At 40.8% G+C, this 13922-nt stretch overlaps 1 protein-coding gene across 2 annotated transcripts in view; it reads right to left on the reverse strand.

Moving 5' to 3' along the window:
* LOC113667457 (cilia- and flagella-associated protein 46) overlaps positions 1–13922 on the reverse strand; it is a 45650-nt gene that overhangs the window by 13836 nt on the left and 17892 nt on the right. For both annotated transcript variants that reach the window (XM_089196152.1, XM_089196151.1), the window contains exons 25-40: positions 13664–13734; positions 13484–13559; positions 13134–13241; positions 7789–7884; positions 7654–7711; positions 6532–6785; positions 5881–5982; positions 5378–5464; positions 5143–5208; positions 4529–4677; positions 3546–3644; positions 2805–3048; positions 2650–2703; positions 2026–2133; positions 1464–1586; positions 732–838 (exon numbers count right to left, since the gene is read on the reverse strand). In XM_089196152.1, coding sequence (XP_089052278.1) covers positions 732–838; positions 1464–1586; positions 2026–2133; positions 2650–2703; positions 2805–3048; positions 3546–3644; positions 4529–4677; positions 5143–5208; positions 5378–5464; positions 5881–5982; positions 6532–6785; positions 7654–7711; positions 7789–7884; positions 13134–13241; positions 13484–13559; positions 13664–13734 — 1802 coding nt within the window. The remainder of the gene's footprint in view (positions 1–731; positions 839–1463; positions 1587–2025; positions 2134–2649; positions 2704–2804; positions 3049–3545; positions 3645–4528; positions 4678–5142; positions 5209–5377; positions 5465–5880; positions 5983–6531; positions 6786–7653; positions 7712–7788; positions 7885–13133; positions 13242–13483; positions 13560–13663; positions 13735–13922) is intronic.

The raw sequence follows: 13922 nt of genomic DNA on the forward strand, positions 1-13922 counted from the left end.
ATCAAACAGATCTTTGGTACAGAGGAAACAGGACGGAATAAACCAGAATCTTAGTGGCGATAGCTGTGTGTAGAGCAGGTTTCTCATACATTTTATAAGGTGCTGGCTGTAAGAATTTGTCTGTCAATAAAGAGCTTCTTACGTTGGTGATCATTTCCTTTATTCTTGTAGCTTTAGCTGGTAGTTCGAGGGTGATATTGTAAGGAGAAATTAGATGCTTATCACCCTTTGGAGTCATAGAGATAAAATAAGAAGTGCGAGCGTTTGCACTGCAAATGATCTCTATTTATAGGCAAATGAAACTCAATTTCCCACGACAGGTTTAGCATCTGGCCTAGTTCTGAATTTTTGGGTTTTCAGAACTCTGAAAGGGTTATTTACTGAGATATTGTCAAGAGACGACAATACTCCAGCAATCTGAGAAAAGTTTAATTGTGCCGGGAATGGAAATAAGAAACACCACCGACAGCCAAGACTCTTAGATCGTAATGCAAAAAACCGTTGTCTGCAACCGAACCTTTCGGTTGTAAAATTCTGACTTGGACGTGGGCCTTTCTTTCCGTGCGCCTAGCAAGTGATGTATGTTAATTTAGCGGCGTCCCTGTTTCCTTGAGATGTTTGTCAAATGTCTAGTAATTTAGCATTACTTTGTCAATTGAAGATTCTTTCGTCTTTATTCCACAGTCTACAGCAAGTACTCCCTAACAGCTCTCAGCCGATGCAGTACATACCTCGCTGCGAGGACCGCTTCGATGTATTCCGCCATATTGGCTTTATTAGGGTTGTCTTCAGCCAAGTCCCGAAAAACATTTCTTGCACGTAACAAAATATTGCGTGCCTGAAAAAATGAGACACTATGATTGGGATTTACGAAGTAACCTTCTCAAAGAGGTAATTTGCATAAGTGGAGACCTAAACCGTTTCTAATCAATGCCTTACATTCAGAATGTATCTAAATTTGTATCCAAAGCGCAGGGTTATGTTTGTAAACGGGATAAACCTGCCTAGTTACAAGAGCTTACCCCGGTTTCTTAACAAGAAGCCACAGGGAGCAATACTTTCACTCCTGGATGGGGTATTAGTCCATCGCATGTTATCTCTTCCCCTCCTCCCCCCCCCCCCCCCTTAAAAAAATGTAATAATTAGGCTTCGATCACAATTCACAAATTGCACAATGGTCTGACAACCGGCTTCAAATGACAAGCCTGGGTTTTCCTGTTACTTCGCTGATACTCAGTTATAGCCCTTACGAAGAGAGGCAGTGTGAAAGTTACGTGTCTTACCCAAGAACACAACACAATAAATGAGGTCGCGACCCCCCCCCCCCCCCCCCCAACAAGTTACCACCTTAAGGAGGGAGCCCTTAAACCTCTGGTATGATTTGTGCCCAGTCATTGTGTAAGAGTGTCTCGAAAAACATTCTCCCAGAAAAGCCTGACGAAAAGGAAAGAAAAGATGATTACCCTGTCCTTAGCTGGAGGGTCTGGCGTGTTTAACATGGTGGAATTCTTGTCGACTTTAGCTAACGAGGCTTCACACAGCAGCAACGTAGTCGCCAGCCAAAATCTTTGATCTCCATGAAGTTTCTACGAAGAACACAGGCACATACAACATCACGAAAATATTGTAACAATCTGAGCCATCGGATTTGGTGAAGTGTTTCTCCTCAAGGTTTGATTAAATCGTATTTCGATTATTAATAAGCTGATCTTCATAGCTTATCCACTTCAGACAGTCTAAACAGAGATTGCAGACTTCTGCAAGAGTGGACTCATCCCACTCAAACGTTGGTTGGTTTCCCTAACGAGTAGTCTATGAGGCCTAAGGTTGAAAGCGTAGCCACACGCTGCCATCACAGCTACCGGTGTTCATCCCACTACAGATCCTACTCAGAAGAGAAAGTTTTTCATGGCATGTTTAGGAATCTTGAGATGATAACCTCATTAACACAGCTTTGTTGCAGAGATCTATTTCGCTCACGAGTGAAATCCGGTGGCGTAATAAACAAATTTAAACGACACGAACCTGCGCTTCAAGTAACAGTGAAGTAGCTTGTCCCCAGTTTGACTCTGCTAAAGCCATAACCGATAATTGCACCAGAATGTTAGCAAGAGTTCGCTTGTCGTCAAACGCCTGAACGTCAAAAAAAGAAAGAAAGAAAGAAAGAAAGAAAGAAAGAAAGAAAGAAAGAAAGAAAGAAAGAAAGAAAGAAAGAAAGAGACAAGTTTATCAAACAAATCAACACCCGTAAAAATCCTGCGCTGCTTTTACTGATAAAATCACACGAAACCACGCCCCTGAATTAAATAATTCTGTTATTTCAAAAATTCTATTAAATTGTAGTTGAAAAGGAAGAACGACTGGTAATCCGAATAAAACCAAGATTTTGAACCGGAGGAAAACTTTTCCAGAGTCATCACATATCTTTCATAATCCATAACCAAACTCGTTGAGCTTCACGCTTAAAGTCTTGTTTGCAACTTTATAATGTAATAGTCTGGCCTTCAATCACAAAAGGTTCTTCAAACGCACGCTCGAGTCGTACATTTAAAGAACAAAAGACGACTTTTTTCGGATTCATATTTGACATTTCCTTTGCTGTACAAAGAAATGTGACTGAGATTCATGAAGATGTCCGAACGGACTTACCCTTGCTGACAGATTTGCTTCGCTTAATAGCTGTCGAGCCGGCAGAAACTGACCCTAAATGGAAAGGATAACCACAAACATTTGAAACGTGAAGAGAACTGTATGTATATGCTTATTGGACACAATTTAAAAAGTAACCATTCGGTCAGCTGTACCTGCCGGATAAGTATTTCAGCCTGCTCAGTCCATAATTCTCGATAACACACGTCACTCATCACCCATTTATGTTTGTTCCACGACTCCTCTTCAACAATATCCGCTGCGCCGGGCGCCTGAGGTCTGATTACTAGATTTGATGTCCTAGCTTCAGACATGACACTTTTGTTGTTTTTGGATTTTTCTTCTTCGGCTTTCACCTGGCGCTGTTTTTCTTTCCACATCTCGATTTCCTCTCGGGATCTGGAGAAAACCAAAACAAGTGACGATATTAACAATAAAAGGATGAAATAAATTCGAAACCATAACGGAATCAAATATCAGCCTTTTAAGAAAAAGCCTTCAAAGTGGTGGTCTTTGTGTTCCCATTTTTGAGACTTAACGAATATTTTCCGGCTGCGATTTCCTGGCAAAACTCTTGCGTACATAGTAAGAACACCTACACCTCTAGGGTCTCACGGTTTTGTGGAACAATAGATCAGAGAGCAGCCCAACGTGGAAGATTTTTTAACTTAATTGCATTTTAACGTGGACTGTTCATAAAGCATATTTAAAAATAAAGATTAATTAACTGATTGATTGATTGTTAATTAAATAAATGCTCTTTCCTCGTAATTGATCACCTTGTGATTATAACCTCACACAAAACCCTCGAAGTATTAAGTTGTTTTCCAGACCTCTATCTAGGAGAAAGGAAAGTCAAAGAACGTAATCAAAAAGCTATGTATTAATCGACTCACTTGGCTTGCTCTTGCTCTGTCAATAACATGCGGCCAGCACACTTCTCGTGATAGGCCACGCCCGAGGGTAGGTTTAGCTCCTGACATAATTCCAAGGCTCTAGAGTAGAAATAATTAATTAGTTCACTGGACGGCCACATAACCCTGAAACAGCAACATTAATTAAAAAATGTGAACCAAGTGGCTTGAAGAAAAGGAACGTTGTTTGAAATTTTGCCAGCGTTTACTGCGAACTTCGGTAAACTAATCCTTTGAGACATGGGAGCAAAAGCGTTGTTTTACTGATATGTAACTCTAAGCGGGAGTACTGAGCGCGATATCAATCTGGACACTTCGACTCTGATGTTTTCAATATTTTTCAACGGTTTAGCTATTTGACCTGTAAACCCCACAGAACACTCTCACTGTAACAGCCAATAAAATCACGGCAAACTGAGCAATTGTTGCCGATTGTCCCACAAGAAATGAAGAAGATTAGTTGAAAACTGAACAGTTACTTTCTACAAGCTGCTGACGTTCGACTGACAAACTCTTTACCTAATTTCAATGGGGAAATCCGTTCAAGTCGCTGAAAAGTTAATCAGTTATCCAAACAACAATACTCTTCAGAACTAGCCCCGCCCGGAAAGTCACACTATCAACTTTACAAAAGCCCTTTCTCGTTATCTTTGGCGATTTATTGATTTATCGCACTTCTATGTGCCAATTTAAAACACATAGGAAAGGTGGAAAAGGATCTAAATGCTGTGAGAGACAAAGGTAACAGATTGATCAGAATGGCCCTCTTACGTATTTCACTATGCGTGCGTGGAGGGTCGAAAAGAACTAGAGGTGGTCAGCCGAACAGGAACAGAGACTCAAAGCTCAGAAGATAGAAAAGGAGAAGGAGGAAGAGGAAGATTGTGAAAATCAAATTAATTTTCAGAGTAGTGAGAGGAATAACGGAAGAAATGAAAACACAGAGACTTAGGGAGAATTTTCACCTGAGATGAACAAGTTTCTTTAACTGGCTATTGTCAAATACCAAGTCCGCTATGAGCTGTTGCATCGCAACAACAGGTAGCGCTAACTGGTGATATCCCAGGTCACGTAGATCACGGAACAACGCTTGCATGTAGTACAGACTCAGCATCTGAAAAGGAAAATAACACTGCTATGAAATATCTATTAAATAATAATAATAATAATAGTAATAATAATTATAATAAAAACAACAGCAGTAGTTATTACAAAGCGACACCCACTAGAATTGCAAAGAGAAATGGCTGTTACTATTCTTAATCGTGGATTCTTTGATCCATCAGACACATTTTCGCTCTGACTTCAAAGTGGAAAACTTATCATAGATATTTCTCAAGAGAAATTACGGGAAGTGAAAAGAGACCAGTCAGTGGAGAGAGTCACTTAAACCTCGTAAAACAAATTTCATCATTTGCCGAGGAGCGATCTTGAAAACGGTAGAAAATGGAGTCTGAGACAAAAATTATTTTCCATCAAAGCGGCCTAAAATTTTCTTTCTCGTATTTCCGGGGCCGCATTTATTGTAGCCTTTACACTGAAAACGAAACTGACTTCTAACTTTGTTTCTAACGCTTACCGGCTTCAAGAAGGTTGCTTTATTAATCATTGTCCCTGTGATGTCACACTTGAAATATTCCTGAAGCTACGAGCCAGAGAGGAAATGCAACAAATAACGATGAAAACTCTTCAAAAATCGGAGAGTTTTAAGACTATCATTGAAACAGTGTAATCAAGACGCTTAAGGATAAAATCATTTCGCGAAAACATGTGAGCAATTCAGATGCATTCGAGAGCAAAAAGGTTCCATTTACCTTTTCCGAAAGTTCAAAAGTAGCCCATCCTTCTATTGTGCTTGGAAATAATGTCTTCACTGTCGATTTATCCACTTTTGTTTGAGACTAACAAAAAGTGAAACAGAAAAGTCAACGGTTATCTATCAAATATTTATGGCTTAGGCTACTTACATAAAAATATTTGTTCTCATCGGCCATTTACATGTTTTACATCATGTAAGAGCATAATCAGTGTAACAAACACGGCTTTTGTACACCTGCTTTCAACAGCTAACTCTGGGAAACTGGTTACGGCCGATGACACGACGGCGAAACTTATCAGTCCGTTTTCATAAACTGTTCAGATTTAAAATCATGACCAACCAACAACTCCTCAATTGAACTCCACGATGATTACCGCTAAGGTTGTCGATAAGTATTTCGCTGTCACAGACCTAACAATCACTGGTAATCCTGGGATCTAACCATTCACCACAACATGACATACGTAAATACTGAACGGAGTTCAGCGATGTACGGACCTCTTTAGATTCCTTCCCTTTGTCTTTTCCCTTTTTAGATTGAGCTATCTCCCCCGGTTTTCCTCCTTCCTTCTGTATTCGCTCAGCTGAAGAGATTGAAACCTAAACACAAGATATGATTTTCACCATCATATACGACAAGGCAAAGTCACAAGGCATAGCCAGCTCACTTAAAACCAAACCAATCCAGCAGTTTTAATAGTAAAGTAGCTGCCCTCTTAAGGACACCCTCGCTAGCGGACAGGGCTCTTCTTCTGAGCGTGTCCGCTCATGAAAGTTACCACTGTATCATGTACAGAATTTCATGGCTTTTCTGAAAAGCGTAATTTTTCTGCGTTTTCCCAGCGAGGGGACACAAGCTTTTGGGAAACCAAAAGGGTTTTATTGTCTCCGCTCGCTCGAATCCCATAAAAATTGCGCCTACCGCGAGGCCAGGGGTTTCAGGAAGGATAGCACGCTTTGTACTCCGCCTTATCTCCCACGATATTATTATATTTTTTAATTTATTATTGATTTCACACACTCTTCTTCTAGAGTTGATGGTCTGTGGCTTAGTTGCCACTGTGACCCGCGTTTTCTAATGACGAGATTTTGGTTCTCTTGCTCTCCACCGACACATTACATTATTGTTAAAAGCTAATTTTGTTTTACCTGCCATATCCTGTGGAGGAAGGCGTAAGCTAACAGCACATAGTCCCTAGAGTGTGGAGACGAGTTTCCAGCGACTTGGGCCAGCATAACATGAAGACGCATCAACGTCTCCAGCTGTCTGATGTCAATGATGTCTTGTACCTGCACGGTGACTTCTGAGGGGCGCACACCTATGACCGAGCGGTGCTCCCCTGGTACATATTTAGACGCATCTATCTCGCTCCCGCTCTCACTCCTTACATCATTGTGATCATCTGAAATATTAGACAGCCAGGTAAATGATATATACATTCAAGAAAAGATCAGACCATGATATCTATATTCCTGTGCACTGCAGGTCATACACAAGTGCTATCCCTCTCAAGATACTTAAAGACTCCAAGAATCCTGTCTCTCAGGAGTAGAGCCCTTTTCCACTAAGCTTCAAAAATAACCCGCGATTGCTTTGGTTTTGCCCCACAGCGGTCTGTGTTTGGTCAAGAAAACTCGCCCTAACCCAATCAGACGCAATACTAAAGCCAATCACGACCAGGTCTCTCATCTTTCCTCCTTGTTGCGTGTGCAAACGTATATCACCCTTATTAGGTTACAGAACAAAGTAAAACGCTCTTATGACTTCGCGGTCTCTGTACTTTCGCTGTGAAGAGAAGCTATTATCGCACTATTCCTTTCATTGCTGACAATTTACCATGTTTTACAGTTCATAATTAATTTGTCTATGTTTTAAAAAGCCTCAAACCAATTCAATGTTGTCATTCTTTGTCCCAAATTATGGTGAAAGATAGGAGATAAAATAAAAAAAATTTACACGACAATGTATGCAAAGAGCAATTTTCAAATCAAGTATCGAGGAAAATCCGATTGCCGTGGTTTAATGTCATGAAGCTGGGTGATTATTCTAGAAATAATCGCACCTCCTTCCTCACCAATCAGATACAAAAGTACAATTGATCACCGCTTGGTCACTCGCATTCACAGCGCCTAGGTTGGCTCTAGTGATATCTACCCTTTTTTAAAGATTGGTAGCTTTGATAACCTTGGTTTTGGTTTTCTGACTCTCGCGCAAAGAGCTCTCTAATAATACATCGCATTAGTAGTTATACAGCTCATATCACTCTTTACCTTGCTTGTTTTCTATATTTGAGGTTTTGTTCAGCAGAATATCAGATGCCCAAAGGAACTGAAAAAAAGAAGAAAAAAATTGAACGAAACGTTGGCAAACATGAACACGGAAATGAAAAGAAAAAGTTGAGCTACCTGATCCAAAGCGTCCTCCACCGGATACTCATTGACAAATAGCCATTCTCCAAATTCCATCAAGTAATCTACCTTTTGCCAGTCACTCTCTGGATTCTGTATTAAAGAGAAAACATATACTATATGGTTATGCACTGGCTACGGTAAAGCTCTATCCTCTCAGAGGTGAATTGGAGCCAATTCAAGTATGTCGCACTTACGTTGGGTGATGTAAGGGAGAGAACCACGTTTATCGTCCGTCAGATTCTCTATAAACTTTGGTATCATGTGGACAGTGACTCGCGATTATTGTGATATTGACTCACGCACGTCTCGCACAATTTGTTTTATATTTCATTGTTACGTTGGTAACTCGAACAGTGTGCGTTGTATTTGATTGTTATGTAAGTTATTCGCGCACTCTGTTTTGTGTTTAATTGTTACGTTAGTAACTCGAACACTCTGTTGGGCATTTGATTGTTAGTTAGTGACTCGTGCACTCCGTTTCGTGTTTGATTGTTGGGTTAATGACTCGCACACTCTGCTTTGTGTTTGATTGTTACGTTAGTGTCACCTGCACTCTGTTTTGTGTTTGATTGTTACGTTAGTGTCTCTCGCACTCTGTTTTGTGTTCGATTGATACGTTAGTGTCTTGCGCACTCTGTTTTAGTTTGATTGTTACGTTAGTGTCTCGTGCATTCTGGTTTGTGTTTGATTGTCACGTTAGTGTCTCGCGCTCTCTGTTTTGTGTTTGATTGTTACGTTAGTGACTCGCGCTCTCTGTTCTGTGTTTGATTGTTACGTTAGTGACTCGCGCTCTCTGTTTTGTGTTTGATAGTTACATTAGTGACTTGTGCTCTCTGTTTTGTTTGATTGTTACGTTAGTGACTCGCGCACTCTGTTTTGTGTTTGATTGTTACGTTAGTGACTCGCACACTCTGTTTTGTGTTTGATTGTTACGTTAGTGACTCGCACACTCTGTTTTGTGTTTGATTGTTACGTTAGTGACTCGTGCACTCTGTTTTGTGTTTGATTGTTACGTTAGTGACTCGCACACTCTGTTTTGTGTTTGATTGTTACGTTAGTGACTCGCGCTCTCTGTTCTGTGTTTGATTGTTACGTTAGTGACTCGCGCTCTGTTTTGTGTTTGATTGTTACGTTAGTGACTCGCGCCCTCTGTTTTGTGTTTGATTGTTACGTTAGTGACTCGCGCACTCTGTTTTGTATTTGATTGTTACGTAAGTGACTCGCGCTCTCTGTTCTGTGTTTGATTGTTACGTTAGTGACTCGCGCTCTCTGTTCTGTGTTTGATTGTTACCTTAGTGACTCGCACACTCTGTTTTGTGTTTGATTGTCACGTTAGTGTCTCGCGCTCTCTGTTTTGTGTTTGATTGTTACGTTAGTGTCTCGCGCACAGTTTTGTGTTTGATTGTTACGTTAGTGTCTCGCGCACACTGTTTTGTGTTTGATTGTTACGTTAGTGTCTCGCGCACACTGTTTTGTGTTTGATTGTTACGTAAGTGACTCGCGCTCTCTGTTTTGTGTTTGATTGTTACCTTAGTGACTCGCGCTCTCTGTTTTGTGTTTGATTGTTACCTTAGTGACTCGCGCTCTCTGTTTTGTGTTTGATTGTTACGTTAGTGACTCGCCCACTCTGTTTTGTGTTTGATTGTTACCTTAGTGACTCGCGCTCTCTGTTTTGTGTTTGATTGTTACCTTAGTGACTCGCGCTCTCTGTTTTGTGTTTGATTGTTACCTTAGTGACTCGCGCTCTCTGTTTTGTGTTTGATTGTTACCTTAGTGACTCGCGCACTCTGTTTTGTGTTTGATTGTTACGTTAGTGACTCGCGCTCTCTGTTTTGTGTTTGATTGTTACGTTAGTGACTCGCGCTCTCTGTTTTGTGTTTGATTGTTACGTTAGTGACTCGCGCTCTCTGTTCTGTGTTTGATTGTTACCTTAGTGACTCGCGCTCTCTGTTTTGTGTTTGATTGTTACCTTAGTGACTCGCGCTCTCTGTTTTGTGTTTGATTGTCACGTTAGTGACTCGCGCTCTCTGTTTTGTGTTTGATTGTTACCTTAGTGACTCGCGCTCTCTGTTTTGTGTTTGATTGTTACGTTAGTGTCTAGTGCACTCTGTTTTGTGTTTGATTGTTAGGTTAGTATCTCGTGCAATCTGTTTTGTATTTGATTGTACCGTTTGTGACTCGCGCGCTCTATTTTGTGGTTGATGGTTACGTTAGTGTCTCCTACACTCTGTTTTATGTTTGATTGTTACGTTAGTGTCTTGTGCACTCTGTTTTTATTTGATTGTACCGTTAGTGACTCGCGCGCTCTATTTTGGGTAATTGTGAAGAAGAGCTCCCCAAAAAACCTGTCGGCCGACAGTTGGCTGACAGACGGCCGACAGGTTTTGCCCGAAATATAGGCTACCTGTCGGCCGACAGTGGACCGACAATGGTTGATTGTTACGCTAGTGTCTCGCGCACTCTGTTTGTGTTTGTATTTAATTGTACCGTTTGTGACTCGCGTACTCTTTTTTGTGTTTGATTGTTACGTTAGTGACTCGCGCTCTCTGTTTTGCGTTTGATTGTAACGTTGGTGTTTCGCGCACTCTGTTTTGTATTTAATTGTACCGTTTGTGACTCTCGCGTACTCTTTTTTGTGTTTGATTGCTACGTAAGTGACTCGCACACTCTGTTTTGTGTTTGATTGTTAGTTAGTGACTAGCGCTCTCTGTCTTGTGTTTGATTGTTACGTTAGTGACTCGCGCTCTCTGTTTTGTGTTTGATTGTAACGTTGGTGTTTCGCGCACTCTGTTTTGTGTTTGATTGTTACGTTAGTGACTCGCAACTCTGTTTTGTGTTTGATTGTTAGTTGGTGACTCGCACACTCTGTTTTGTGTTTGATTGTAACGTTAGTGACTCGCGCACTCTGTTTTGTGTTTGATTGTAACGTTAGTGACTCGCGCTCTTTGTTCTGTGTTTGATTGTTACGTTAGTGACTCGCGCTCTGTTTTGTGTTTGATTGTTACGTAAGTGACTCGCGCTCTCTGTTTTGTGTTTGATTGTTACGTAAGTGACTCGCGCACTCTGTTTTGTGTTTGATTGTTACGTTAGTGACTCGCGCTCTCTGTTCTGTGTTTGATTGTTACCTTAGTGACTCGCACTCTCTGTTTTGTGTTTGATTGTTACGTAAGTGACTCGCACACTCTGTTTTGTGTTTTATTGTTACGTAAGTGACTTGCGTTCTCTGTTTTGTGTTTGATTGTAACGTTAGTGACTCGCGCACTCTGTTTTGTGTTTGATTGTAACGTTAGTGACTCGCGCTCTCTGTTCTGTGTTTGATTGTTACCTTAGTGACTCGCACTCTCTGTTTTGTGTTTGATTGTTACGTAAGTGACTCGCACACTCTGTTTTGTGTTTTATTGTTACGTAAGTGACTTGCGTTCTCTGTTTTGTGTTTGATTGTAACGTTAGTGACTCGTGCACTCTGTTTTGTGTTTGATTGTAACGTTAGTGACTCGCGCTCTCTGTTCTGTGTTTGATTGTTACCTTAGTGACTCGCGCTCTCTGTTCTGTGTTTGATTGTAACGTTAGTGACTCGCGCTCTCTGTTCTGTGTTTGATTGTTACGTTAGTGACTCGCGCTCTGTTTTGTGTTTGATTGTTACGTAAGTGACTCGCGCTCTCTGTTTTGTGTTTGATTGTTACGTAAGTGACTCGCGCACTCTGTTTTGTGTTTGATTGTTACGTTAGTGACTCGCGCTCTCTGTTCTGTGTTTGATTGTAACGTTAGTGACTCGCGCTCTCTGTTCTGTGTTTGATTGTTACGTTAGTGACTCGCGCTCTCTGTTCTGTGTTTGATTGTAACGTTAGTGACTCGCGCTCTCTGTTCTGTGTTTGATTGTTACGTTAGTGACTCGCGCTCTCTGTTCTGTGTTTGATTGTAACGTTAGTGACTCGCGCTCTCTGTTCTGTGTTTGATTGTTACGTTAGTGACTCGCGCTCTGTTTTGTGTTTGATTGTTACGTAAGTGACTCGCGCTCTCTGTTTTGTGTTTGATTGTTACGTTAGTGACTCGCGCTCTCTGTTCTGTGTTTGATTGTAACGTTAGTGACTCGCGCTCTCTGTTCTGTGCTTGATTGTTACGTAAGTGACTCGCGCATTCTGTTTTGTGTTTGATTGTTACGTAAGTGACTCGCGCATTCTGTTCTGTGTTTGATTGTTACGTAAGTGACTCGCGCTGTCTGTTTTGTGTTTGATTGTTAGTTTGTGACTCGCGCTGTCTGTTTTGTCTTTGATTGTATTGTTAGAGACTCGCGCACTCTGTTCTGTGTTTGATAGTTAAGTAAGTGACTCGCGCGCTCTGTTTTTTGTTTGATTGTTACGTAAGTGACTCGCGCTCTCTGTTTTGTGTTTGATTGTTAGTTGGTGAATCGCTCACTCTGTTTTGTGTTTTATTGTTACGTAAGTGACTGGCGCTCTCTGTTTTGTGTTTGATTGTTAGTTGGTGAATCGCACACTCTGTTTTGTGTTTTATTGTTACGTAAGTGACTGGCGCACTCTGTTTTGTGTTTGATTGTTAGTTGGTGAATCGCTCACTCTGTTTTGTGTTTTATTGTTACGTAAGTGACTGGCGCTCTCTGTTTTGTGTTTGATTGTTAGTTGGTGAATCGCTCACTCTGTTTTGTGTTTTATTGTTACGTAAGTGACTCGCGCACTCTGTTTTGTGTTTGATTGTTACGTAAGTGACTTGCGCCCTCTGTTTTGTGTTTGATTGTTACGTAAGTGACTCGCGCACTCTGTTTTGTGTTTGATTGTTAGTTGGTGACTCGTGCACTCTGTTTTCTGTCTGATCATTACGTTTCTGACTCGTGCGCGCTGTTTCGTGTTTGATTGTTAAGTGATTAACTCACACTACGTTTCGTGTTTGAGTGTTAGTGACTCGTGCATTCTGTAAAGTGTTTGATTACTACGTTTCTGACTCGTGCGCACTGTGGTTGACTGTTGCGTTAGCGACTCTCGCACATTGCTTTGTATTTGATTGTGACGTTAACAGCTCTCCATTTCTTTCAGGACTGATTGTTACGCTAGAAAATGATAACAGCGCCATCTCATTACGTATTACGTTACAAAATAGCGCTAACCGGCAAATATTTCTTTATTCCCTCTGGTTTTTTTTCCATTTCTTCTAACGAATCTTGAACATACAAGTTTAACGGCAACTTTTTTAATAACCATTACAACTCTTAGAAACATGACTTTTCCTCGCTTTATATAAAAGAAAAATTATCTCTCCCCTGGGCGAGTTAGAGAAATATCACTAAAAGAAAACGCAGCCTTAACACCTGTGCAATACTGACATACCTCAAGAGCTTCGATAGCATTTTGGTAAGCAGACAGTTGATCCTCTGGAGCCTTGGAATTCAGTGCCACATGTCGCCACATGGCTGCAATTGCATCTTCTTTTTCATTCTGCACAACAAAAGGATATAGAACATTATTCTTCACGATATATGACGGCAGAAACTGCTTCTCTTGGAAATCAGAGTCGTCTTAATTGCGAATCAAGCTCTAACTTCCTTCTTTATATTTTAATCAGTCAAATATAGTCACGTTCTTTGGACAAAAATTCCTTTTCTGTGGTAAATGCCAATACATATATCACCTCACTTTGAGAACATTTGTGAAAAAATGAATCTTGAAATGCGTTTTACCTTGAATTTTCCCATATCAAAAACAACATTTCGTCCAAGCTTTGCTTTTGTGATGACTCGATGTTTAAAGATCAACCTAAAAGAGACAAGCAAGAGATACAATTCTTTTCCAACGAACATATTAATTCTTACTGATTTACTCCTACTCTTCCAACTTCAACAACCTTGCTTAAGACTTACAGTCTGTGAGAAGTTCTCGGCATGTCCTTGACAGCTTGATCCATGGCTCGTAATCCCTGCTCCCACTCACCCTTGAGAACACAAAACGATAAGAAACTTAAATGCAAGTTAACCATTTCTTCTCACTCTAAATGTGTGACACCACTCGCCAACGGAAAGAGGAAGTCAAGGGTGCAGTGGTCGACGCACAGAAGGACAGGAAGGAAAAATATGAAGGGAGAGACATTACTCTACGTTTGTGAATGACAAGGCGAACCAA

This window comes from Pocillopora damicornis, chromosome 2, assembly GCF_964200805.1.
Source record: "Pocillopora damicornis chromosome 2, jaPocDami1.2, whole genome shotgun sequence".
NCBI classification, from domain to species: domain Eukaryota; kingdom Metazoa; phylum Cnidaria; class Anthozoa; order Scleractinia; family Pocilloporidae; genus Pocillopora; species Pocillopora damicornis.